Here is a 26,348-nt window from a genome sequence, read left to right as displayed (position 1 = left end):
CTAATCTGAACACACCTTGTGCCAGTGAAACCAGTGCCCCACAGATGAACCTGTTCTGTGCTTATGCAACCATTAACCAAAACATAATTAATGAATTAATTAATTATACATTTAAGCAACTGAACAGGTCCCCCCTGTGATTCTCACTATCGGTTTTGTTAGTGTTTGATACTGATCATAATATGCAGGATGCTAGGGCATCCTAACAGAATATAACAAGAAAAAAACATGTAAACAGAGTTGTTGTACCCAAAACGAAAAAAGAATTTATGTTTATTAATCACACGTAACAATAGTTTGTTCATTCAGATCTGCAGCGCAGTGACACCACATGGTGTGTCTTATTGTTAATTTCATTCAGAACGAACATGAGATTGTTTCCGTGCAAGTGACTTCTCTTGCGATCTGCAACTCTGGACCATTCAAGATGGAACAAATGATTCAACACTTTAAGTGCATTTTTATTCTGTTATATGTTAACTAATAGTAAATGAACAGGCAAGACAACAACCATGCCATCTTGTTGAACAGAGAGACCGATATTGTTTCCGTCAGCGAATGCCTACAATACCCACAATGCCCTGTAAGGTTCATAATTCTACACAGGGGTTCACACCGGTCCTAACTCGGCATTTCTTTGAAATAAATGTAGCTTTGGCCTTATATGATACCGTTAACCTCTGCCCTTGTTTGAAAAGGAAATAATATTGTTTGATATATGTTTAGTCCTGTAAAAATATTTTAGAGAACAATGGTTTATTACAGAGAAACAAAACTAGCCAATGACAAAGAAGCTTATTGAGACGTCCCGTGTTTCGAAAATGCGAAGGTGGAGCACTGATACACATTCGGAAAAATATGTCTTGTGGCGCATTAGAGCGATAAATAAGTTGTTCTGACGTTCTGAAACGTCCCATCGCTTCTGAGGTAGGGAAGAATGAGAAATAAAAAGGTTAGCCTTGAATGGTTCCTGAGGGGGGGCATTTAAGGGTCGGTTGTCAACATTCTCCTGTTAGGGGGGCCTGTTGGTTCCGGACATGGGGGTCCGGTAAGGAGGGTAGTGAATTCGGATCTGCATCATTGTTTCTGGTCGTCGGGTCAGCTTATGCATTGTCGTGCTGGATATTATGTGGCTCGTGCATCGTTACGATACTAAGGTTTATAGCAAATGACGAAGGTGTAATTGTTTGAAGTGCTTCCGGTGATAACTTACTCTACACTAGAAATAAATGCACGAGTCAGTACTGCCACACTTGCCGCGAACCAAAGTTGCGAAACATAGTGACCTTTTTATTAATCATAATATAGCATGTTAAAAGATCCCGAGAGTGGCCGTTGGCTTAGAGTACTGATTTTGTCATTATTTATTGAAGGTGATTCCACCTGTTTCATCCACGAATATTCAACGTAAGAATATAGGCTACAGCTCTGAATCTGTGTTTTATTCTCTTTAGCTATTGTAGTTGCTGGGGTTCCAGAAGTCGTAAGCATGAGAAAAAGATCCAATCTATCTAACCCCGCAAAAGTAAGAGGTGCATTTGGCACACATGCTGGTGGAGGGAAACAGGTAAGCTCATCTGTAAAATGTAATACAAGAACTGATGTGGAATGTACCGCTCAGCTTTCCTCCCTGAATAAGAGGCACCTGAGAATTACACAGAGTGACAGCAATTTCCTCAAGTTTTTAAATGAGGACAGACAGGGCTTGTCATCGTTTTGTGACTTGACTGTCACTGTATGTGGCAAGAAGTTCAGTGCTCACAAGGTGGTCCTAGCATTTGGGAGCAGCTACTTTCATACCAGACTGAGTACAAACCCCCAAGTGGACAATGTCACTATTGACCACATGCAAGATTCAGTCTTCCAGCAATTACTCTGCTTCCTGTACACTTCTGAGTTCGTTGTGGCGGACAGTGAGATTCCCTCTCTGGCTGAGGCAGCCCGCTTGCTCGAAATGATGGCAGCTGTCAAGCTACTTACTGGCGAAGGTGACTTAGTGGCACCCTCTCAGCAGCAAGAGCCAAGTGAGTGCCAGGAAGAACCAGACAAGGAACAAACTGAGAGCTCTCCAGAAAGCTGCCCAAAGGCCAACCAAACCCTTGGTGGAGTGCAGTGTTCAATCTGCAACCGCACATTTTGCTACAAGAAGTCACTTGAGAACCACTTGGCCAAGAGCCACAGCAGGGATCAGCAGGGGTCAGTAACCACTCCAGTGGTATCTGTTGTTACCACTCGGAGATCCACCCGCCAAAGAAAGACTCCAACCAAATTGGCACAGCAGGAGGGTGAGAGCGATGGTGGAGATGAAGTAAAGGCCCATCAGAAAGTGCAAAGGGATGAGACACTTACGTCTGTGGAGAAGGAAGATGATCAAGAGGCTGAAGAAAGGGAGGAAGCACACCAAAGCAATGAAGGAAACAGAAGAGGGTCTACAGTGTCCACTGTGGAAGATGAGGATAGGGGTAATGATGACGAAGAAGTGGAGACAGAACAGGAGGAATGTGAGGAAGAACATGTCACTGAAGACAATAAGCTCATAGAAGTTGGTGTCAAAGCTCCCAAGATGTCCTCAGGTGCAGGAGCAGAACAGACAGGCCATGCAACGGACGGGCAGGTACAGGCAGCAGACGGCTCTGGCCATGTCTACCCAGAGGGACTGGCCCCTGTGGTCATTCAGAGCTCCAGCAAGAAGACCCTCAAGTGCCCCAAGTGTGACAAGACGTTTGACCGAATAGGTAGGAATTTCATGATGACATCTGTTATGAAATACATAAGCCTGTTGATGAGAGTCTTTAACTGTGATATTTCTAGTAACCACTTTAAACTAGTAATGGCATAAACTGCTCAACCATTGCTGACCTGACCACTTGAGTAATTTTTACTAGTACATCACATCAACTTTACATTCACTCTGCCTCTGAAAGCATCAGTTCTTAGCATTTTTAAGGCAACTGACACAACTGCATTGCTGTTCGTGGTTTGTGTCGAATTCTGAAACCGCCTGAGACAGTTCAGATATGGTGTTTGAGATGGTATCATGGTTGCCTTTTGGGGGCCGGAGTACAGGATTCTGATTAAAAAAATCATTTCATGGTGAAGAGTGAACCTCCTGTCCTGTACCAGAGCCACATTCACTTTCCTGTTGTTTTTCTCACAGGATTTTCTGAAGTTATACATGTTTTTTTTTTTTTTTTGGCTTCGAATTTCACACCATGTTCATGATTGTTTTTGCTGTGTCCTCATTTTGCAGGGAAATATGAGAGCCATACCAGAGTTCACACTGGAGAAAAACCTTTTCAATGTGACATCTGTCTCCAGCGCTACTCTACCAAGTCAAACCTCACAGTCCACAAGAAGAAGCATGCGAGCGATGCACCCATCCCAAGGAAGGACCACAAATGTCCCTTCTGCAACAAGCTACACGCCAGCAGGAAGACCCTTGCCAAACATGTAAGGAGGTAAGTTGGTTGGACTCTTGAATTTGAATCTTCATATCTTCACAAAGAAATGTTGACTTCTGTCTGTAATTCACAGGGAGTTGCTTTTTTTGTGTCAACATTCTGTTACTTTACTAGCTACTACTAATTACCTCGTTTTGCACTCTGGCAAGGGTTAAAAGAGACAGAGTTTAGATTGCAGAGGAAAGTTTTATTTATTTATTTGGTTCAAGAAAAATCTTGTTGTGAAATGTCATTTCTAAACAACTAATGATCTCTTGGAGACGTCACGGGTTGTTTGAAACCATGTGCACTTGCTAATGTAATATCACCTTTACATCTCATTAAATTTGTGAGACTGACTGTCTGCATTGATGACACACGTATTAAAGTGTTGGTTAAACTATGATGATAATACATAAGCTTCTGCATGTGCTAAAATCTTTTTCTAAAGTAGCATATTTTCCATTTGCTTCTTAATGGATTTGTTGCTCTATAGGTTTCATCCAGACCACGTCCAGGAGTTCCTATCCCTGCGTAAGCGGAAGAGTGAAGGTTGGAAATGTGATGTAAGTTCAGCGTTCTGAAAAAGGTCAAACATTTAACAATACATAACGATGGTACTTACACATCATGCACCTGATGCATGAAATGCATCCACAATTGCCTGATGTCAGTCTATTTATTTCCTGTTTGGTGTCAGTTCAGGCATCAATGGATACAAAGAAATTATGGTAATGAGGATTATGATCTCATTTAATTGTCTGTATTGTATGTTTTTTTCTGTTTAAATGGATCTAATGGACTATTCTACTTAGCACCCATAGAGTCAGTCATAAACTGACTCTATGTTGCTATTGCTTTCATTAAACATATGATGGTGTCTTGTATACCCAATTGAATTTGTGTCTACAACTGAAGGTTAAACTGTTTTGCCTGGGTGTCATCATCTTGTAGATATGTCACAAGTCCTTCACACGCAGACCTCATCTGGAAGAGCATATGATCCTCCATTCACAAGACAGGCCTTTCAAGTGCGCATACTGCGATGACTACTTCAAGTCAAGGTTTGCCAGGTTGAAACATCAAGAAAAGTACCACTTAGGTAATTGGATTTGAAAGGGACATATTCATTGCATGTTTTTTTTTTGGTTCTTTACTAATGAAAGGATGCTTTTCGCTTTGCTTTTTCAATAACCCACCTCTTAAAACTTTTTAAAAGTTTACTTTTAAAATAAGACTAATGCTGAGCCCTAGCACTTGATGTTTGATTGGTGTTTTTCTTTTTGTATGTGTATAAAATGAGAATATTTGTTTTGCAACTGACCCTAGTTGAATATTGACTCTCTGTGTGTGCCCTCAGGTCCATTCCCATGTGACATCTGTGGCAGACAGTTCAACGACACCGGCAACCGCAAAAGACACATTGAGTGTACCCATGGGGGGAAGAGAAAATGGACCTGCTTCCTTTGTGGGAAATCGGTACGGGAGAGGTCAGTTCAGGCCACACAGAACTACGTTCCACAGACCATCATTTTTGAAAGGAATATTGAAAGAATTTGCATTTTAGCCTGTAATCTCTAATGAGTTTGTTAGAAATGAGGTGCTTTTGTTTGTTTACTAGTTCTCTTCCAGCGTCATTGCTCCTCAAACAAATGATCTCTCATTTTGACCTTTTCTCAGAACCACGTTGAGGGAGCATCTGAGAATCCACAGTGGGGAGAAACCTCACTTGTGCAGCATTTGTGGACAAAGTTTCCGACACGGCAGCTCGTACAGGTCAGGGAAAGTCCGGGCCGACACTGCTTTTATGACACTTCAGGGTTTTTTTGAACTTTAAATTTATGCAGGCAGAAATCTATAAATATATATGGAGAGAGAGAGAGAGGGCAAAAGATCAACTATCAGTGCCAGGTCATTTTGACAATATGATAATGGCATAAATTTGGGGTCATAAAAGCACAATTATACACCAAATTTGTTATAGGATAACTAATAAAATTATGGAGACAAATGTAAATAAGGCTTGAATAGCACATTAACTGATGTTTTCCATTTCTCATCATATCATACTATTACATAAACACAATCAATGACTCATTCTAAATAATTTTTTTTTTTAGACTACACCTCCGTGTTCATCATGATGACAAACGGTATGAGTGCGACGAATGTGGGAAAACCTTCATTCGACATGACCATTTGACCAAACACAGGAAAATACACTCAGGTGCCACATTCGGCCACGTCTCTGTTTTTCTTTTCCGTTGGCAACATAAATGTGCTGAGGTCATTCAACACAAACGTATCATTCGCCCTTTTACCTTTCTGCAGGAGAGAAAGCTCACCAGTGCGAAGAGTGTGGCAAGTGTTTCCGACGCCATGATCACCTTACCGTCCATTACAAGAGCGTTCACCTGGGAGAAAAAGTGTGGCAGAAGTGAGTGTGTTTGGCAGTTTAAAGTGCACTCAGCAGAGAGGACAGGAAGATGCTTTTCAAACAGATGCATCTGAAGAGAAATGGATTACAGGACTACTTCCCCAATGATCTGAAATTATTATAATTATAATTACGATGAAATATAATGTGATATATAATTATAATATTATATATAACTATACTGTGTAATTATAATTATAGGGACGAGGCATTAATAACAGAATACTTTTCGTAAAACATCAACAATATACACTTGAAAAGAAACATGAGTAGAATGTAATTGTAATCGAAGAAAAAGTTAAAATATGTAAAAGACATATTCCAAGATAATGGTACATATAGAATGTTATCTGCAAAATGGGAGGAAGAAAAAACAATTAGAAAGTAGAAGCAACTTTAAACAATGAAATAAGGACACTTTTTCCCTGACTTTCTTAGATGAAACATCAGGTCAAAAGTATCCCTAATTCCTCACTTCAGATTTTATCCATAAAACTACTATATATATATATATACACACACACACACACACACACATACATATATATATATATATATATATATATATATATATATATATATATATATATATATATATATATACACACACACATACATACATATACACACACACACACATATATATACTGCCCAGTCAGAAATCTTGTGAGGAGCTCCTGTGTGTGGCCAGTTGATGGTCAAGTGATGTTCCTTCCACTTGCAGATAATGGTCCCAGCGGTGCTTATAGGATCATTTAGGAGTTGAGAAATCCATTGGTAACCAGTGCCATTGCTATGCGGCTCAACAGTCTTGTTGTGAAGGTCTTGGGAGAGCTCTTTTGCCTCTACCCATGTTTCTTGCAGGATAGCTTGGTCACAAATGATTTTACTTGCATTCAGAGGTGTGAAACCCTTTTTCAAAGAGTTTAAGTACTTACTGACAAACATGCACTAATCCAGTTATTAGAGACATAAGCTGGTATTGTGCTTTTTCTTACTGTGCTCAATACTTTTTTCCGGTGTCATTCCACTTCATATATATATATGTGTGTGTGTGTGTGTGTGTGTGTGTGTGTATATATATATGTGTGTGTGTGTGTGTGTGTGTGTGTGTGTGTGTATATATATATATATATATATATATATATACAGTGTGTGCGTGTGTGTGCGTGCGTGTGTGCGTATTCTCTCTGTTTGATTTAAATCACTAAGTAGAGCTTCTGAATTTTCTTTAATGTGTATTGGTTCATCCAGTTTGCAAGGAAAAACATGGTTTAAGTGTGGCTTGACATAATGTTAAAGAAATGCCACAGAAATAACAGGTTTTTTTTTAATTTAAGGCAAGAGATTCCTTGGACATTTGAAAATTTGGCTCCTTGAATCACAGAATGTCTCTGCATTTTCTGTAGAGTAAAACGGATATTGAAGTGAATGATCCTTGTGTGCTGGTGAACTGAGACTAGAATAATCTATGCAAGTATTAAAAAAATTTTTTTTTTCTTTTTTTAAACCACAAGGTACAAAACGGCAGTGCATCAGTGTGAAGTTTGCAAGAAAGAATTTAAAGGGAAGTCAAGTTTGGAGATGCATTTTAGAACACATTCAGGTAAAACCAAAAAACCTAAATTTTTACACTGTAACAAATATTCATAATAAGACGGCCAGCGAATAAAAGCTATTGTGTAAGTGTTTAAATCCACTCATGCTACGAAAAAAATTAAAAATGGGAACAGTTGTTTCTGTTGCATTTCTGCATGTCATATTATCGAGAGACGTACAGTACCAGTTAAAATTTTAGACACTCCTACTCATTCAAGGGTTTTTCTTTATTTTTACTATTTTATATTGTGCTGTGTTTACACCTTTTTGCTTACTTCATAATTCCATATATGTTATTTAATAGTTTTGATGCCTTCAGCATTGTTCTACGATGTAGAAAAAATTAATAAAAATAAAGAAAAACCATTGAATTAGAAGGTGTGTCCAAACTTTTGACTGGTGCTGTATTTCACAATATTATTCAGTAAGTTTTCTTTTTTTGCTGAAACAGATATAACAGCGTTAATTGGCTGACACGTGATATAATTACAGTTTTGAAGTAGAGCTTTATACACACAGCAGTTGCCAAAGAGGGATCGTAATGATTCCACTATCCTGTCGTTTGTGTAAAGGGGAGAAGCCCTACCGCTGCCTGATCTGCCAACAGACGTTCAGGATCAAAAAGACCCTGACCAAGCACATGGTCATCCACTCGGACGCTCGCCCGTACAACTGCCCACACTGCAGCGCTACTTTCAAACGCAAGGACAAGCTCAAGTACCATGTAGACCACGTTCACAGCACCCGCATGGCTGACCAGTCTCAGACTACAGCCAGGCTGCCGTACACTGAACCGTCCAAACCTTACCCAGTTGAGCCAAAAAGCGTTTTGCAGGGCGTCACTGCCAGCGGCAGTGGCGGTGTTGCCGACGTGTGCGTCCCTGTAACGCTGGTGCCCGTGCAGATGCCCGAGGCGGACCTGGCAGTGCACGGAACGGCCCATGGTGTCCTGCCAGCAGTGCAGACGCAACCTCAGGTCCAGCATGCCACTGGCTACCAGCCTGCCACTGATCTGGTGTTCCTGGAAAAATACACCCTCACCCCTCAGCCAGCTAACATTGTCCACCCGGTGCGTCCTGACCAGATGCTTGACCCCAGGGAGCAGTCTTACCTGGGCACTCTACTAGGTTTAGATACAGCTACTCCTGTGCAGAGCATGTCCAACACAGAGCATGTGCATTAGGAGCCCCCCCGCCCTTAACTCTCCTTTTATATTTTGTTGCATTATGCCTCTGGGCTAATGAAAGCTAAAGTAAGCTTACTACAGTCTAAATGTGTTGGATCTGAATTATTTCAGTGTAGTATTTTAAGGCTTTACATTAATGGTGCAATTTGATGAATCCAGATTAAACGTCTTTCCCTCCTTTTTGTAAAGATTACCATTCCTAAATGGGAAAAAAAAATCAAAACCTGTCCTCAGAAGGATTGTAAGAACTTTGTAACTGGTGGATGATGATTTAGGAATTCTGTCCTTATATATACTCTTATATATATTCTTAAATACCATGTGAAGCTTAAAATTGTTCTGTTTTGTCATTAAAATTATGTTTCATGTGTTGGTGCATTTCCCTTTCTGATCCATCCTCAAACAACAATTTTACTATGTGATGTGCTGCACAATTCTGCAAAATGAATGGTCAACGACGCAGTTCTGCAGCCTCCTCGAGGGTTCACTCAATAGCGACAGTTCGTCAACATGCAAGTTGCACTTTCGCAGGTTTTTTTTTCAGGTCTTTTAGGGTGTTCACACATTTGGTCCCTTTCAGTCCTCAAAAAGAACTCACAGCGATTAGTCATTTTTTCAGAAAACAAAGTAACAAAATAACACGTTAACACGAGGAAACGGAATCAAAATTAAAATGTAAACTGATGGCATCTTAGGGCTTCCATACCAGTGGCCATGGTTCCCTCTAATTGTTTTATCGAGCGTCCCAGTGGATGTGATCTGTCCATGGCAATCCTAGAGGGAGGGCCCGACGCATAGACCAACAAGCAGCTGCTTAGGGCTTCCGTGGCCACCAGAGGGCCCCCAAGAGCGATGGAAATGCCCCAAAACAAGAGAACTTGAATTTTTTTATCAAATATTTTATCAATGGTGATCATACAAAAACGCAATATTATGTTAAAGGACTGGCTAGCTAATACTACTGGTATAATCAATCCCTGCTGCCTCTTTCAGAGCTTGTGTTACGTTCTGGCGCGTGCGCACTGCAATGGACGTTAACTGTAATGGTGCTTGTAACTCAATGGACTTACACTTGCAAGTCCATGATCCCGAAGCACGATCCGTTCCGCACATGCGAGCACTGACGTAATCGGAAACACAACTTATTCCTGCACGATTTGTACCACGCATTTATGAACATTTTAGTGCGGTGAAGCCGAATACTTGACGGACGGCAGAGAGAGTTTCGCGCTGCACATACGCGCAAGCGCTTAATCGGAAAAATAATTTGTTCCTGCACGATTTGTACCACGCATGTGTGAACATTTTAACTGGAAACAACTGGCAGTTCCCAGCAAGAATCAGTTTAAAGATATTTAATGCTTGTTACAGCCCAGATATGGTACTGTTTTTATATCTATGTATTACAGAGTGAGCGAGTGAAAGTTGTCATTTTGTATGTTGCGGATTAGCATTTTTGCAAGTTCCAGTTTGTTAAATCTCTATGAGAAATGGGATTTTGGAAAATCGACAAAATAGCACCTGTGGTAGTTGAATAACTTACCCGCATTCGGTTCTGTTCAATAAAATGCATGCGTGGTCTCCTTAAAGACTTAAACCCATTATATCTATAAAATATGTCTGTTGCCACCCCTCTGCTAATAGTGAAAATATCAGGACTACATAGCAAGCCACTTAGCTAATGTGTCATCAATTTCACAAGATGAGCAGGAGCTAACCTTGCTAGCTTTCCCGTTCGGGGATCAAGTATTGTCGCAACAACCATGCAGTTAAGTAAACATCGATTACCTAAAGATTTTTCTTCAGGCATTATCAAAGACAAATGTGACCATAGACCAAAACAGTGCTTAAACGATATACATTTATTGACACACACAACAGCTCACCTAATTACACAATATCCCATGATTAAAGCGATGTAAAAAAAGCACACATGCGTGGAACGGATCAGGCAGTGTTGTAAAGGAGATGAAGTTCTGAGCATGCACTGACTTTGGCGCATGTGCAGAACGGGTCATGCTTCCGGGTACGGATCGTGGACGTACAGTCCCGTTTTGCTCATGTGGGTAACTACTTAATCGCAAAACCAATTTATTCCTGCACAATTTGTATCACGCATGTGTGAACATTTTAACCGGAAACAACTGGCAGTTCCCAGGTTGTGTCCGAAATGGCATACTACATACTGCTCGCATACTAATTGTGACGTAAAAGTAGTAAGTAGTATGCAGTACGTGAAAAATAAAATAAAAATTTTGCAGTAAACAGCAGTTACCCCGATGATGTACTACTCTGGCGAAAATTTGCAGTATACAACCGGAGCTCACTTCTGGCACTGCATCCCATGAAGCAACGCGGTGATTTCCAACTGTCAAAAATTTTAAAAAACATGGCGGACAGTGACAGAAGCGGCTTCAACTGCAGCTGCAGTTCCGTATATAAATGTATCAGTTGCATATTTTGGTTTAATAAGTCTTCGCACGCTTCCTTATAGGGCTACTTTTGATACATATTTGTGGTACTCGTATGTTGTGCGATTTTAACAGAACAGATAGCCCAACCGATAGCAAACGTGTACTACACCACGAAAGTTCTCATAATTGTGTACCATACTGTATACTAGCGTGTGGAATAGTGTGCAGTACAGAGTGTATACTGGGCCAGTATGCAGTACACTACTTTGCCATTTCGGACACAGCCTCTGTTTAAAGAAATGTAATGCTTGTTATAGCACAGATACAGAAACGTTTCTATATTTATGTGTTATAGAGTGAGATGTCGAGAATAAGGTCGTATTACTAGAATAAAGTCGTATGCTACTATTATGATAATAAAGTTGTAATTTTACGCGAAAAAGCCATAATATTACGAGAATAAAGCCTGCCGCCTGCCTTAAAATGAACGAAACTGTAAACCTGCGTTTGCTCAACAAGCGAAACCGCATTTATCAAACGTTTAATGATGTTTTTCTCGAACTTTTATTTTATTTTCGTAACAGCATGATTTTTTCCCATACTATTACAGCGTTATTTTCGCAATACTATGACTTTTTTCTTGAAATATGACTTTATTCTCATTGAATTACCACTTAATTTTCGTAATATTACGACCTTAAATTCGAAATCTCAGAATTTCCCCCCCTCAGTGTGGCCCTAATACTCCGTCGTATGTTTTGCACGTTGCAAATTTTTTAAACCAAAAGTAATTAAAGTGGTCAGCTTGCTTACAGTATAGGCATTGTCCGCTGGCTTATTTTGTTACTTTTCAGTACACCACGTTCAGTATGCCACTTAGTACTGTACCACTTTGAATATTAAAATGCAAATTAACACCAGACCACTCATGTTAGTTTGCTACCTTTTAAGATCAAAAAATATGGAAGGATAAAAACATACCAGGCTGACATTGGCATGATGTAAGCAACACAGTTACAACTAATTAAACTGATAATGGGTGTGTTAGATTTACAGCAGGTGTGCGAATGATCGACAGTCAATAGTATTGGTGGTGCCGATGCAGGGGGGGGCGGGGGGTTCCAATCAAATTATGCGTAAGGCCCCATAAAAGTGTGGGCCAGCCCTGAAGGCTAAAATACAATGGCAAAAGGCGATGCGAACCTGGAGCACTTTGTGCTCACAATGCAGGGGTTAAGCAAACTGTAACACGGACTACAGGGAAACCGAGCTTGAATCGGTTCGTTTTAGAGGGCTCTGAGTTCGTTTGGAGTGTTCACATATGCATAAAAAATGCTGACTAACTGCTCTGAGTTCATTTTGAGGACTGAAAAGGACCAACAGTGAAAACACCCTTAGTTTGGTCAAATCAGACTCTGGTTCATTTTCCCCCTTGGTGCGATTTGTTTTGGCAGGTGGAACACAGTTATCGCACTCGAGTGCGGACCAAAACAACAGCACAGACCCTTGAGAGGAGGTGTGAAAACGATCTGAGACCCTTGAGAGGAAATTTTATTTCTTTTTCCCGCTTTTCATATACTGGGCAGAATTAATGTGAAGTATGGTGGAAGTTCATTGAAGGTGGTGGCTGGAAGTGATTTTCCTCCAGGCAAAAAGACAGGTGCTATTTTGGGTCCATTAAAAGTAAAATTTATAATTAGCATGGAAATGTGATATCGGGGGTTGATGGACTGTTGTTTGCTAAACAAAGTTTCTCAAAAAATAATTTAGATTATGTGATTATTATAAGCTCTTTATCAATTTTGTAATGTGTTATTATTATTACTATTAGTAGTAGTTGTGGTAGTATAAGCTGCTTTATGACAATGCCCATTGAGAAAAGATGAATATATGAATACACTTGAATTTAATTGAATTTTAATTATTTTATACTGCTGATGTTTTTGTAAATTTTATAAAGCAGTAAATTATAGCATTTGGAAACACACAGTCTAAATGCAGGATGATGATACGAATGTTTCATATGAAACTTTTAGGCTTTTTGCACTGTGGATTTTCTACTGTCCACCAGGCAGATGTCTCAAAGCAGGTCTTGATGTTGGCTTTGCTTTGGCTTCTGGTATCCCTTTTGTGTCTGTGTAAATACAAAACAATCATCACTCACTCAAAAACATGATTTTGCCTGCAGGAATTGAGTAAAATAACAATAGCTAATATCGCTGTGGTGTTTTCATGACTGGGTCCTTCACCAGTATCAAAACAGAGATCTACATGAGTCTCACCTGATCACATCTATGGACCATGCATAGGGTCACCTGTACAGAAACAAAGAAGAAAAGTGTGTGAACTGAACTGGTGGTAAAATGATGAATATGATATGGATAAATGTAAGCGGTACAATAAATGTTCTGCTTTGCTTTTATTTCAACTTCCTGCTCCTCCATAGCTTCTGGCAAAAATTAGTGCCACAACATCAGGAGACCTTTCCCACCTGATTTTAGAACTATGATGTTAACCGCAGCCCAGCCAATGAAGAATTCTTCTCAGTCTTTAAATCTTTGGAAATGTTTTTACTGGATTGTGGTTACCTTAAACATACCAAGAAGGTGCACAGTGTCCTTACATATATTTTAATTCATTCACTTACGTTTACAAATGGGTGGATCCATCCACTCTCCTCCAAAGCACCGTATGGTAGCACTGCCCTCAAGTTTGTACAGGTGACTGCATTCATAGGTAACTGATTGACCTCTGACTGTATAGACGGAGTTGCTTACTTCAGGAGGTTTCCCACAATCCTCGGCTGGGATTAAAGATCACATCAAATGACAGTGAATGTTTGTTGAGATGACAATGCACGTAAGTGGACCTATTTTATTGGACTTGGACTTGACAGATTTGAAAATATTCATTGTTACCTCTTGAAAACAGCCCTGTATCTTGGTTTTGGTGTCTGGGAGCTATAATGACTCACATGAAATGACAATGAATGTTCGGTTAGATGACAACGCACACAAATTGACTTATTTTACTGGACTTGAAAAAGATTAAACTGATGCTCAGCCCAAAGCTGAATGAGCAAAAGAGAAATCAGCACAGAGAAAATGGCAGATTTGAAAATATTCATTACCTCTTGAAGCCAACCGTGCATCTTGGTTTTGCTGTCTGGGAGCTATAATGACAATTAAACATCATTATTAGTTTCAGAATACTGATGTATGCATAGGTGCACTCAAACAGTGATGTGGACAACAACAGGCCGTTTTCATTGTGTCAGATATTTTAAGAATGTCAGTACAAGGGGAGCAGTTTTAGGATGCATCTTATTTTAATATAAGACTCTAGGTCATTTTGAAGGGTTTAATCTCTTTAGCTACAGAAATCACATAAGGAAGATGTTATTTAACAAGACACAAAGCTTCCTACCCTGAAAAGATAATAATGTACTCTTATATACTCCAATGCTGTCACAAAAGAAACTTTATTTTTTAGGTTTTTGTTTCATTTTCAAAACTGAGAGGCGCTGAGAGCAGAAAACAAAGTAAGCAGTTGATTTTCTTTATCTGGTGGGAGAGCAGCACAAGAGAAAGCTTTTCACTGAGAAAGTTATGTCTTGTTATAGATGGTTGTGACATACCAGTTCCTCTGTATCCTCTGATTAAACAAACGCTATATTTGATAAAGACTGAAGTGAATGAAGATTTGTTCAGCACTGCTCCTGCTGTTTAATAGCAAGAGAGACATGCAGTACTTACAACACTTCGGAACATTCTTCCAGGTTCCTGATGAGCAATAGGTTTCATCATCCACACTCCTGTCACCTTTACTTAACTGATACCCTTTGTTACATGTATAGTTAACACGATCTCCATCTTCAAAAACACTCTGAGCTTTTTGTGTGATTGTTGCGTGTTCCACCTCCGGGGGAGCTCCACACACATATTCCATGCCTGTGAAATACAGACTTGATTGAACTTAAACTGTATTGACGCAGAAATGTTACTGAGTATTCGTTAATGTGTCTTGTGATATGTTAGTGATTATTAATAATGTCTTGATGTCCCGGCCCTAGAGAACTTCTCTAGCACCTAATTTATGACATTAACAGCCTGTAATATGTATGACTTTTCTGCTCAGGTTGTCACTGCCAATCCTGATGTAATGGTACTACTCAGTTATAATGAACATGGTTTCATAAAACAAGGCCAGAGACAGTGCTATATCGCCCTCCTGCTTCAGGTCAAAAGAATTAGATGTGTAAATAACATGGGGACATCCCTGAGATTTTAGGTGAATGAAGACCAGAGCTGGATCTGAAAATATTTGTGACTGAAAATGATCTCCAAAGGAAGGTATCACCGTTGAGACACATGATTTTACAAATATATAAGTGAAGCATCCTAAGACAGTTAAGAGGTAAGGTGGTCCTGAACTGTGGCGTATGTCATAAATAGCACAGGGTCTTGTTCTAACTATTGTTTGCCCTGTGTTGACCTGCAGTCATAAACATACTCATGAATTTCTCATGGCCATATTAAACACATGTCTATGAGAACATCTAATGGTTATTGTTAGGATCTGTCCCACGTGCAGAATTTCAAGGTTTGGGTCAGTAAAGAAAAAGTTCACCTGTTTCGAATTTATGGATACTCACGGTCACAAGCTGGCACTGTCCACTCCCCATTTGTGCATTTTGCTAATCTGAGACGGGCTTTTTCAGAAAGTTTGTATCCTTTGTCACATTCAATTGGAACAGAGGTCTCGTGATCATACCATTCTTTAGATGCCGACTTTCTTACTTGGCCATGTGCGACTTCTGGTGCAAGGCATGCTTTTTTATCTGAGACAGTGAACAGTGGAATTTTGTCAAATATGTTGTCAAACCAACTTAATGTATACTGTAGTTTACACACACAAACACACACCTATCTACCTATCTATACACATACATATGTGTATGTTTGTATTTTTACCACACTGAAAAATACTGTTAATTTTGCCAAAACAAAACAAACAAACAAATAACACTTACCAATACACTTAGGAATGGGCCGCCATGTACCATCATCACAGACTGTACGTCCCCACCAACCTTTAACTGCTGGTTTCAACTGGGGATCACAGCCATACGATATTGTTTCATCATGTCTGTAACCGACTTTCTCAGGGACAGGGAAACAGTCCAGAGGTACGACGCAGGTCTTAGCTGAGTAAGCACGAGCAGGACAAATATCAAAATCAAATTTATTTGTTTTGAAATTCCTTCATTATGGAACTCTTTCTTTACTGAATGATTTATTTGTAGAAATGTATTTCTGACAAAAAAAATTTGATATTAAAGTACTCCTTTAAAGTTTCTGTAAAACGAATTATTGACAGAATATGCACTGACTTTGGCAAATAAGGAATAGGAGAGAACGGTATGGCTCTTTACAGTTTTCATACTTTTTAAAGTTTACGGAACTTAGTTGAAGTGCTCTTAATAAAAAAATGGTTGGAGTGTCTTACCTGTAATTAATTCGCATGAACAAATGAAAATTGCAATGACGATGTGAGACTTCATTCTGTCTGTTCCCTTCACAAATACCTCGGAGCTCTGTCGACACACTCACACAGTATATGGGTTCCAAACATGTTTCAAGTTGCAAAGTTAATCATTTCCATGTATCAACTGTTCCTGTGTGTTTTATCATTTCAGACTCTTTCCATTGAATATAGACCTAGCAGAGCAATGCAAAACAGCAGTGCACCACATTATTGAGTTGGTAATTGATATGTAAAGGCTAGTGACCCATTAGTTGTAATTAGCCAATATGGCATTGAGCAAATTTCAGACCTTTTGTCTTGTGAAAACACATTACTAATCTCCAATGACATAGCTGACCTTAAATTACGACACAGGACTAGATCACAGGTCTGGTGTTTTGGTTGTGTCACACATGATTTCCACAGCTGAACTGGATATTCCTATAAATGTCTGTTTGTACAGTTTGAGAAACATTCAAAGTTCACAATGTAATCATTTACCAAGAAATTCAATGAATGCAAAGGAGTTGGCCTACTTACAAGGCTATGACAAATCTGGGTTTTTTTGGGATTTTTTTGCTGATTCAGTAGTACTAAAGGCAACATTTTCACTCTTTTTTTCATTTTTGCATTTACAGAATGTCTCACAGTTTCACTCATGTATGGCCTATTTGTATAGTTTTCCCAACAGACATTGTTACAAAATAGCTTTACAAGACATCAAGCCTAAGACCCCCTGTGGGCATGCTCTGCACGTACTGGTAAGGAGGGACTCCCTTTAGCTAAGATGGAATGTGACTTAGAGAGGAACAAAGGTTAAAAATGGGGAGCCCACCCTCCTCTGACTGATAATGAAAAGATATATAGAGTATAGGGTTGGAGTAAATTAATGTATTAGATGACAGAGCAGGTAGTCATCACAAAAACAGGGGATGTAACAAGGATGTAGGCAGGCAGTAGGATGGCTGGAATACAGGGTCAAAGAGGTTCTTCTGGAACTCTAGCTGATGATTGTATAGGTAGGTGGATGTACAAGCTATGTTTGGCAGGTCACCTGCTCTTCATTTCCATGGGGCTCAGGTCAGGTGCAGATGAAGAAGGAACAGCACTATTACACCTGTGGAAAATAATGATGATTACAGAGAACTAGGAGATTGCTCAGAGCCTATGGAGCAAGATCATTCAGGGCTTTTTGAGTATACAGCGGTTAATTAGAATCAATGTGCAGTTTCACAGGAAGTCGGTATAGAGAAGACAGACCAACTAATATGCTTAAAAGTAATAATTAAAGCGAGAAGCAGCTACACTTTAAACTAACTCAATCTTCTTTTGAGACACAATGAAACATCCAGAGAACAAAGCACTTCAAAAGTCCAGTGTTCCAGCATCTTGAAGAATGGGCAGCTTCCTACGTGATCCAGGAAGAAGAATGATACTGTTGAAATTTATTATGATGTAATTTGAACTTTTGGAATTTGGTTTTAGTGAAAAGCAAGTTCTACTGAACATTGTGATAGAGCAGTTTTGAGATATTTCAGCTTTTGATGAAGCAATGAAAGGTGGATTTCCTATTTAACTTTTTGAGCAATTTGCTCTAGTAAATGGTACTGATGCTGACAAAAAGTGTCAGTGCTTTCGAGTTTGATTGGAATTAAAACTTAAGAGGCCTCATGACCACTTGTTTTCGATTACTGCCCAGAGCAACCTGAGTTCCATAATAAATAAAGACTTACTTGATCCTCACCTTCCGTGCGAGACATTACAATACATAATTGTCCTCAACTAAAGGATATTTTTCAACATATCTTTACTGTAAATAGTTTCAATTTCCGATGCAAAACAAGTCTTAAGATTTAAAACATTTTTTTCAGATTCTGATTGTTCAGTGTCCCCCAGTTAAAGGGGTTGTGGTGGGGAGGTTCAGACGGTTCATAAAACTTCGTTTAGTTAGAAATAAAAATAAAAAAAGAGAGAGGGACACGAAAGGTACAGTGTGAGGATGTGTAAATATATTTCATAATTAATTATATGCCAATATTAAATCAGCTTGATGCTTTGAAGGCACAAAAATTGCATTGTCAATGAATATTAGGTTAGAAAATACAACATTGATTTAACTTGACTTCCTGTGTAAACCACGCCCATTTCTGGTCTACTATCCGAATACAGAAACAGACACAGATCATTTTGTTGGCTGAACAGATACAGATACTGATACAGATAATGACGTCTCTGAACACGTCTAATAGTGATGCTAAAAGCAGGATACATACTCAGGTATTGCTGTCCATGACTTTATTGATAGCTGAATGCAGGAGTGTTAACAGTGGTGCAAAGGTGAGAGGGGTGTGTGGCCACTTTAAAGTGATGCTTAATCCTGAGCTGTGAGGAGCTATTGCTTGCACACCTCACTGAGGATTTCTTTCAACAAGGTAAACTTGATCTCTCACATGCATATCAAGAAATCAAAGTAGATGAAGCAAAAAAGAAGCATGTCATAAGAACTCATAGGCCTTTTTCAGTACAATGAGAGGTTTTTGGGGTTCAGCACAACATTTTCTATTGTTAAGGCTAGTTATCCAATTTATTGCTGCTTTCCAGTGAAACAGTTCATATTTCAAGCCCAAAAAATCCATATCTAGACCATAGGTGGATCCTTCAGATTTCTGGAATAAGATATTCCAAGAATCTCAAGGATAGGGGACCCTGGCCAGATCTAGAAATCACAAGAGTACAGGACACAAATCAAGATCTTGACAATGGATAGCAATCTGAGTGAATATCATACACAATCCTTCTTATTTAGGATTTTGTGCTCTTGTAACATTTCACTAGGATCCTATGCCATCTCAGGAATGTCTCAGAGTGGGAGGGGTGTGGGAGGAATTTGTTTCCAATGTTTGCTGTATTTTGCACACTATCATCTCTTTGAAACAATAAAAATTTGATCACAAAAAAGGAATGTTTCAGAGAAACATCTTATCTGTCATCAGTATCTTTCCCAGGATCTTATTCCTTACCAGGATCCATGAAAATGTGTTAGGATCCTAGGAATGTTTAATTTGGGTTCTCAAAAAGGACAACTTTGCCAAGTTTGGGGCTTCTATACTGATTTTGGCCACCAGATGTCGCCATCGAAGACTCTTGTTAGTCATTTAGTTAATGTGTTTCACCTGTGTCTTGTTTGATCTGTGTATTTAAGTTTCTCTTACTGTGTCTGTCTTTGTTCAGTCCTTTCCTGTTGAACCCCTGTGAGTAAGTCCTGTGTTGTTCTTTGGCTTTACGTGTTGTTTGGAGAACTGTTTTGCCCCCTTGATTTTTCAGTGTATCCTTGGATTGGGAATCCAAGCATTTGTCACTCGATTTGAAGGTACTATCAAATTCCCTGTCAATGTAGAATAAGAACCATTTTTTGCAGCAGAGAAGGCCACATTTTGATTTACGTGACTGTTACTGGGATCACTGTGAGGTATGGTAGTGCAGCCCACAGTTAACGATGTCTTAAATGAGGAGTGTGTAGACCAGTAAAAACTAAACCTTGTTCCTATGCTTTCCTACCTTGGCATGAGAAATATGCAGCATTTCAAAAATAAGCTTAGTCATATGACTAATTATTGGTATTAGATTTAACACTCGGTGGATTCAAACTGATCCCTACTCATTTTAGATATGAGCCACATAGTTACATGACCAGTTTTGTTCAATACTTGTAATATTTCTTATGATTTGAATGACAAGCTTCTCACTTTTCGTGTGTGGTTTTGTTTTTTTTTTTTTTTTCATGCTGTTGTTGATTTTTAGAAGGGATAATTAGGTGTTGCAGTTGAGTGTTAGTTTTGCTTAAGGAGCTTCATTTCTATGAAGTCACATCTATGTGTTGTCATCCAGAAGATTGTTTATGGACTGAAATTAGAATTGATTATTTCATTGGATCAATGCAAAGCTAACAAATGTTTGTTTTGTAAAGAAAATGATACTACACCTCAGTGCATAAGTGTGAGGTTTGCAAGAACTTTTAAAAAAGTTAAGTTTTGGAACACTTTCAGGTACACCACCCCCCCCCCCCCCCCCAAAAAAAAATCAAAATTCTAAAAATGTAAGTTTTCATAAATTTGGATAACAGGCTCTCATTTTTGCTGCAGTAGGAGCAAGACTCTTCTGTGTCAGGGTAAAAAAGGAAAAAAGTGTGTGTAAATAGCCTATTCTGTTTGTCCAGATTTTAATTTTATAATATTATTTGGTAAACTTTCCTCCTAAAATACTGAGGCAGACATAACACTCTCTAGAAACAATGTATTTACCTTTAAAGAATTCCTCTGTCCTCTTTGAAAAGGGGTTACTCTAGTGCATATTTGTCTTTCCAAGACACTTAACAATTTGGTGAACACAATCATGTGTTATTAAAATGCATGACATGCATCTTGCCATACAATTTGTTACATAAAAAATAAATATAACAAGTTCAAACATGTCACTGGAATCACTGCACATACTGTGGAGCCACAGTTTGTCAGATTTTCATGTTTCATCCTCAAGTCTCAAAGTCTGTCACTGGCACCAAATCTCGTGCAATGTCCTCTTTCAAGTGCTATAATGCCTGTTTTCATTTATGTAGCAAAAAGAAAAACAGCATGTCCCAGATGTTGTCTGATGTTTCCTGTCCTCTGTTTGATCATGTGCAATGGCACCACTGCAGCTTCTGTACATAAATAATGTGAACAGGTCAGATGTACAACACGACAACATTAATAAATATCCCCTACTTCTGGTAACACGTCTACTATAAATAAACTTTGAGTGACAACACAAATGACTTTCTTTTTGAAGTGTTTCTTTTATTCACTTTTTATTTAGTCATATTATTTGGAATTGATTTGAAGGTGGTGGCTGGAAGTAATTTTCCTCCAGGCAAAAAGATGGGTGCTATTTTGGGTCTCTCAGAATCCATTAAAAATAAGTGAAATGTATAATTAGGACTGAAATGTGATTATCAGGGGGTTGATGGACTGTTATTTGGCAAACAAAGTTTCTCAAAAAGAATTATTATATTATAAGCGCTTTATCAATGTTATGCGATATTAGTAGTATTATAAGCAGATTTATGACTATGTTCATTGTGAGAATCGCCATGCGAGTAAACTTGAATTGAACTGAATTTTTATCATTTTACGCTGCTGTAAATTTGAAAGAACAGAAAATAAGGGGATTCAGAAACACACTCTTTAAATGCAGCACGATGATATGAATGTAACTTTCTGCACTGGATTTTCTACTGTCCACCAGGCAGATGTCTCAAAGCAGGTCTTGATGTTGGCTTTGCTTTGGCTTCTGGTATCCAGAACTAACTTTCTTTTGGTATCCCTTTTGTGTCTGTGTAAATACAAAACAATGATCATTCACTCAAAAACATGATTTTACATGTAGTTTCTACCCAAATCCCTGCAGGAATTGAGTAAAATAACAATAGCTAATATCGCTGTGGTGTTTTCATGACTAGGTCCTTCACCAGTATCAAAACAGAGATCTACATGAGTCTCACCTGATCATATCTATGGACCATGCATAGGGTCACCTGTACAGAAACAAAGAAGAAAAGTGTGTGAACTGAACTGGTGGTAAAATGATGAATATGATATGGATAAATGTAAGCGGTACAATAAATGTTCTGCTTTTCTTTTACTCAACTTCCTGCTCCTCCATAGCTTCTGGCAAAAATTAGTGCCACAACATCAGGAGACCTTTCCCACCCGATTTTAGAACTACGATGTGAACTGCAGCCCAGCCAGTGAAGAATTCTTCTCAGTCTTTAAATCTTTGGAAATGTTTTTACTGGATTGTGGTTACCTTAAACATACCGAGAAGGTGCACAGTGTCCTTACATATATTTTATCTCATTCACTTACGTTTACAAACGGGTGGATCCATCCACTCTCCTCCAAAGCACCGTATGGTAACACTGCCCTCAAGTTTGTACAGGTGACTGCATTCATAGGTAACTGATTGACCTCTGACTGTATAGACGGAGTTGCTTACTTCAGGAGGTTTCCCACAATCCTCGGCTGGGATTAAAGATCACATCAAATGACAGTGAATGTTTGTTGAGATGACAATGCACGTAAATGGACCTATTTTATTGGACTTGAAGACTTGGACTTGACAGATTTGAAAATATTCATTGTTACCTCTTGAAAACAGCCCTGTATCTTGGTTTTGGTGTCTGGGAGCTATAATGATTATTAAACATCATTATTAGTTTCAGAATACTGAACTGAACAAAACTGTAAACCTGCGTTTGCTCAACAAGCGGAACTGCATTTATCACACATGTAATTATGTTTTTTTCTCGAACCTTTACGATTTTACTCTCATAAAAGCATGTTTTTTTCTCGTAATATTACAGCTTTTTTTTAGTAATATTATGACTTTTTTCTTGAAATATGACTTTATTCTCATTGAATTACCACTTAATTCTCGTAATATTACGACCTTAATTTGGAAATTTCAGAATTTCCCCCTCAATGTGGCCCTAATACTCCGCCGTATGTTCTGCACTTTTGCACGTTGCAAATTTTTTAAACCAAAAACAATTAAAGTGGTTAGCTTGCTTACAGTATACGCATTGTCCTTACATATATTTTATCTCATTCACTTACGTTTACAAATGGGTGGATCCATCCACTCTCCTCCAAAGCACCGTATGGTAGCACTGCCCTCAAGTTTGTACAGGTGACTGCATTCATAGGTAACTGATTGACCTCTGACTGTATAGACGGAGTTGCTTACTTCAGGAGGTTTCCCACAATCCTCGGCTGGGATTAAAGATCACATCAAATGACAATGAATGTTCAGTTAGATGACAACGCACACAAATTGACTTATTTTACTGGACTTGAAAAAGATTAAACTGATGCTCAGCCCAAAGCTGAATGAGCAAAAGAGAAATCAGCACAGGGAAATGGCAGATTTGAAAATATTCATTACCTCTTGAAGCCAACCGTGCATCTTGGTTTTGCTGTCTGGGAGCTATAATGACAATTAAACATCATTATTAGTTTCAGAATACTGATGTATGCATAGGTGCACTCAAACAGTGATGTGGACAACAACAGGCCGTTTTTATTGTGTCAGATATTTTAAGAATGTCAGTACAAGGGGAGCAGTTTTAGGATGCATCTTATTTTAATATAAGACTCTAGGTCATTTTGAAGGGTTTTCTCTCTTTAGCTACAGAAATCACATAAGGAAGATGTTATTTAACAAGACACAAAGCTTCCTACCCTGAAAAGATAATAATTTACTCTTATATACTCCAATGCTGTCACAAAAAGAAACTTTTTATTTTTTTAGGCTTTTGCATTTTCTTAATGTTTCATTTTCAAAACTGAGAGGCGCTGAGAGCAGAAAACAAAGTAAGCAGTTGATTTTCTTTATCTGGTGGGAGAGCAGCACAAGAGAAAGCTTTTTACTGAGAAAGTTATGTCTTGTTATAGATGGTTGTGACATACCAGTTCCTCTGTATCCTCTGATTAAACAAACGCTATATTTGATAAAGACTGAAGTGAATGAAGATTTGTTCAGCACTGCTCCTGCTGCTGTTGTTTAATAGCAAGAGAGACATGCAGTACTTACAACACTTCGGAACATTCTTCCAGGTTCCTGATGAGCAATAGGTTTCATCATCCACACTCCTGTCACCTTTACTTAACTGATACCCTTTGTTACATGTATAGTTAACACGATCTCCATCTTCAAAAACACTCTGAGCTTTTTGTGTGATTGTTGCGTGTTCCACCTCTGGGGGAGCTCCACACACATATTCCATGCCTGTGAAATACAGACTTGATTGAACTTAAACTGTATTGACGCAGAAATGTTACTGAGTATTCGTTAATGTGTCTTGTGATATGTTAGTGATTATTAATAATGTCTTTGATGTCCCGGCCCTAGAGAACTTCTCTAGCACCTAATTTATGACATTAACAGCCTGTAATATGTATGACTTTTCTGCTCAGGTTGTCACTGCCAATCCTGATGTAATGGTACTACTCAGTTATAATGAACATGGTTTCATAAAACAAGGCCAGAGACAGTGCTATATCGCCCTCCTGCTTCAGGACGAAAGAATTAGATGTGGAAATGACATGGGGACATCCCTGAGATTTTAGGTGAATGAAGACCAGAGCTGGATCTGAAAATATTTGTGACTGAAAATGATCTCCAAAGGAAGGTATCACCGTTGAGACACATGATTTTACAAATATATAAGTGAAGCATCCTAAGACAGTTAGGAGGTAAGGTGGTCCTGAACTGTGGCATTCTGAACTTTGGTGTATGTCATAAATAGCACAGGGTCTTGTTCTAACTATTGTTTGCCCTGTGTTGACCTGCAGTCATTAACATACTCATGAATTTCTCATGGCCATATTAAACACATGTCTATGAGACCATCTAATGGTTATTCTTAGGGTCTGTCCCACGTGCAGAATTTCAAGGTTTGGGTCAGTAAAGAAAAAGTTCACCTGTTTCGAATTTATGGATACTCACGGTCACAAGCTGGCACTGTCCACTCCCCATTTGTGCATTTTGCTAATCTGGGACGGGCTTTTTCAGAAAGTTTGTATCCTTTGTCACATTCAATTGGAACAGAGGTCTCGTGATCATACCATTCTTTAGATGCTGACTTTCTTACTTGGCCATGTGCGACTTCTGGTGCAAGGCATGCTTTTTTATCTGAGACAAGTATAATCACAACAAAATCAAACTACTGTAGTCTTCATGTGCAGTTAAATGCAAGTATTTATACATGAAAAACATTGTGTCCACACACTCACAAAAGTGTTGATAAGGTCAGAAATGCACTTACCAATGCACATTGGAGCGGGTGACCACTCACCATCTGTACAGATAATATGTCCCCACCAAACCTGACTTACTGGTTTATATCCAGCAATACAAGCATAAGTAACCTCTGCACCATCTTGGTAGGTCACTGCCTCAGGGAGAGCGAAACCATTCTGAAATTTTGGAGTCTGGCAGTTCTTCTGAGCTGCGCGAGTAGGAGGAGGACAAATATTGATCTGATTAATTTTATTTGAATTCCTCTTATTTTTGGAACTCATACTATGTTATAAATGTGACTACACAATTAAGTTCAACATTTTTTTTGTAATTATAAAGAATATGCATAGGAAAAAGTGTGTCTTCTTAACCTATTACAAATTTGCATTACATAAGTAGCATTCCAAGTTAATTTAAGCCTGCCATAACGTTCTTTTATTCGATTATACAATATCACCACAAACATAGTTGTTTGTCAAATAAGAAATGATTTTGTACCTCTCTGAAGATTTAAGGCTTTTTAAATTTGGAGTCTCGATGGTAAAACTGGTCAGTCTGTCTTACCTTTAACTGATATGCACGAACAAATGAAGATCGTAAAGATGAACTGAGGCTTCATTCTATCTGTTGCTTTCATGAATACCTAGAGCTCTGTTGACACTCTCGCTCAAGGTATTGGTTCTGGATGTACCTCAACAACACAGGGTTTCAGGGTACATCAAGTTAATAATTTCCTTGTGTCAGCTTCTCTCGTCTGTTTAACTCATTTAGACTCTTTTCATTCGATACGGACCCCATAGAGAGTACCCACTGTATTACCCATGTGTTATTCACATACAAATACAAATGGAGTTTTTGAAAAAAAAAAAAAAACGACTCACCGCAGCCTAGGACCTTTCCAGTAACTT

The 26,348-nt window shown here is 38.8% G+C and overlaps 2 protein-coding genes across 5 annotated transcripts; one reads left to right on the top strand and one right to left on the bottom strand.

Annotated features, from left to right (window-relative positions):
* Positions 1 to 993: 993 nt before the first annotated feature.
* On the top strand, positions 994 to 8,932 carry zbtb41 (zinc finger and BTB domain containing 41). Its single transcript, XM_030775594.1, has 10 exons — positions 994 to 2,735; positions 3,251 to 3,458; positions 3,937 to 4,006; positions 4,395 to 4,542; positions 4,801 to 4,930; positions 5,121 to 5,216; positions 5,561 to 5,667; positions 5,772 to 5,877; positions 7,395 to 7,483; positions 8,049 to 8,932. The coding sequence occupies exons 1-10, from the start codon at positions 1,490 to 1,492 to the stop codon at positions 8,657 to 8,659; spliced, it is 2,811 nt and encodes a 936-aa protein (XP_030631454.1). The 5' UTR covers positions 994 to 1,489; the 3' UTR covers positions 8,660 to 8,932.
* A 4,044-nt stretch (positions 8,933 to 12,976) lies between these two features.
* LOC115811854 (coagulation factor XIII B chain) lies at positions 12,977 to 26,131 on the bottom strand. 4 transcript variants are annotated; one of them, XM_030774243.1, is made up of 12 exons: positions 26,005 to 26,126; positions 25,466 to 25,648; positions 25,147 to 25,332; positions 24,232 to 24,426; positions 23,584 to 23,625; positions 23,256 to 23,411; positions 22,785 to 22,826; positions 22,506 to 22,661; positions 13,995 to 14,036; positions 13,724 to 13,879; positions 13,359 to 13,391; positions 12,977 to 13,210 (listed from the first exon to the last, which is right to left on the bottom strand). In XM_030774243.1, exons 1-11 carry the CDS (start codon positions 26,075 to 26,077, stop codon positions 13,369 to 13,371), a joined length of 1,254 nt encoding a protein of 417 aa, XP_030630103.1. In that variant the 5' UTR covers positions 26,078 to 26,126; the 3' UTR covers positions 12,977 to 13,210; positions 13,359 to 13,368. The 4 variants fall into 4 exon arrangements, with proteins under 4 accessions (XP_030630103.1, XP_030630104.1, XP_030630105.1 ...); XM_030774244.1 differs by lacking the exon at positions 23,256 to 23,411 and having other exon boundaries at positions 22,785 to 22,835; positions 26,005 to 26,128; XM_030774245.1 differs by lacking the exon at positions 23,256 to 23,411 and having other exon boundaries at positions 26,005 to 26,125.
* Positions 26,132 to 26,348: the final 217 nt, after the last annotated feature.

This window comes from Chanos chanos, chromosome 5, assembly GCF_902362185.1.
Source record: "Chanos chanos chromosome 5, fChaCha1.1, whole genome shotgun sequence".
NCBI lineage: Eukaryota > Metazoa > Chordata > Actinopteri > Gonorynchiformes > Chanidae > Chanos > Chanos chanos.
The sequence above is the reverse complement of the archived record's forward strand: the minus strand, read 5'-3'. Positions and strand labels throughout refer to the sequence as shown.

Excerpts from the sequence above, each read along its gene's own strand:
- zbtb41 (XM_030775594.1), top strand. The coding sequence starts at position 1,490 with ATGAGAAAAAGATCCAATCTATCTAACCCCGCAAAAGTAAGAGGTGCA. Across the intron at positions 4,007-4,394 it reads GTGAAGGTTGGAAATGTGAT|ATATGTCACAAGTCCTTCAC; the intron begins GTAAGTTCAGCG and ends ATCATCTTGTAG. Across the intron at positions 5,878-7,394 it reads GGAGAAAAAGTGTGGCAGAA|GTACAAAACGGCAGTGCATC; the intron begins GTGAGTGTGTTT and ends TTAAACCACAAG.
- LOC115811854 (XM_030774243.1), bottom strand. The coding sequence starts at position 26,077 with ATGAAAGCAACAGATAGAATGAAGCCTCAGTTCATCTTTACGATCTTC. Across the intron at positions 25,649-26,004 it reads TTCGTGCATATCAGTTAAAG|CTCAGAAGAACTGCCAGACT; the intron begins GTAAGACAGACT and ends CTACTCGCGCAG. Across the intron at positions 25,333-25,465 it reads ACCCGCTCCAATGTGCATTG|ATAAAAAAGCATGCCTTGCA; the intron begins GTAAGTGCATTT and ends TACTTGTCTCAG.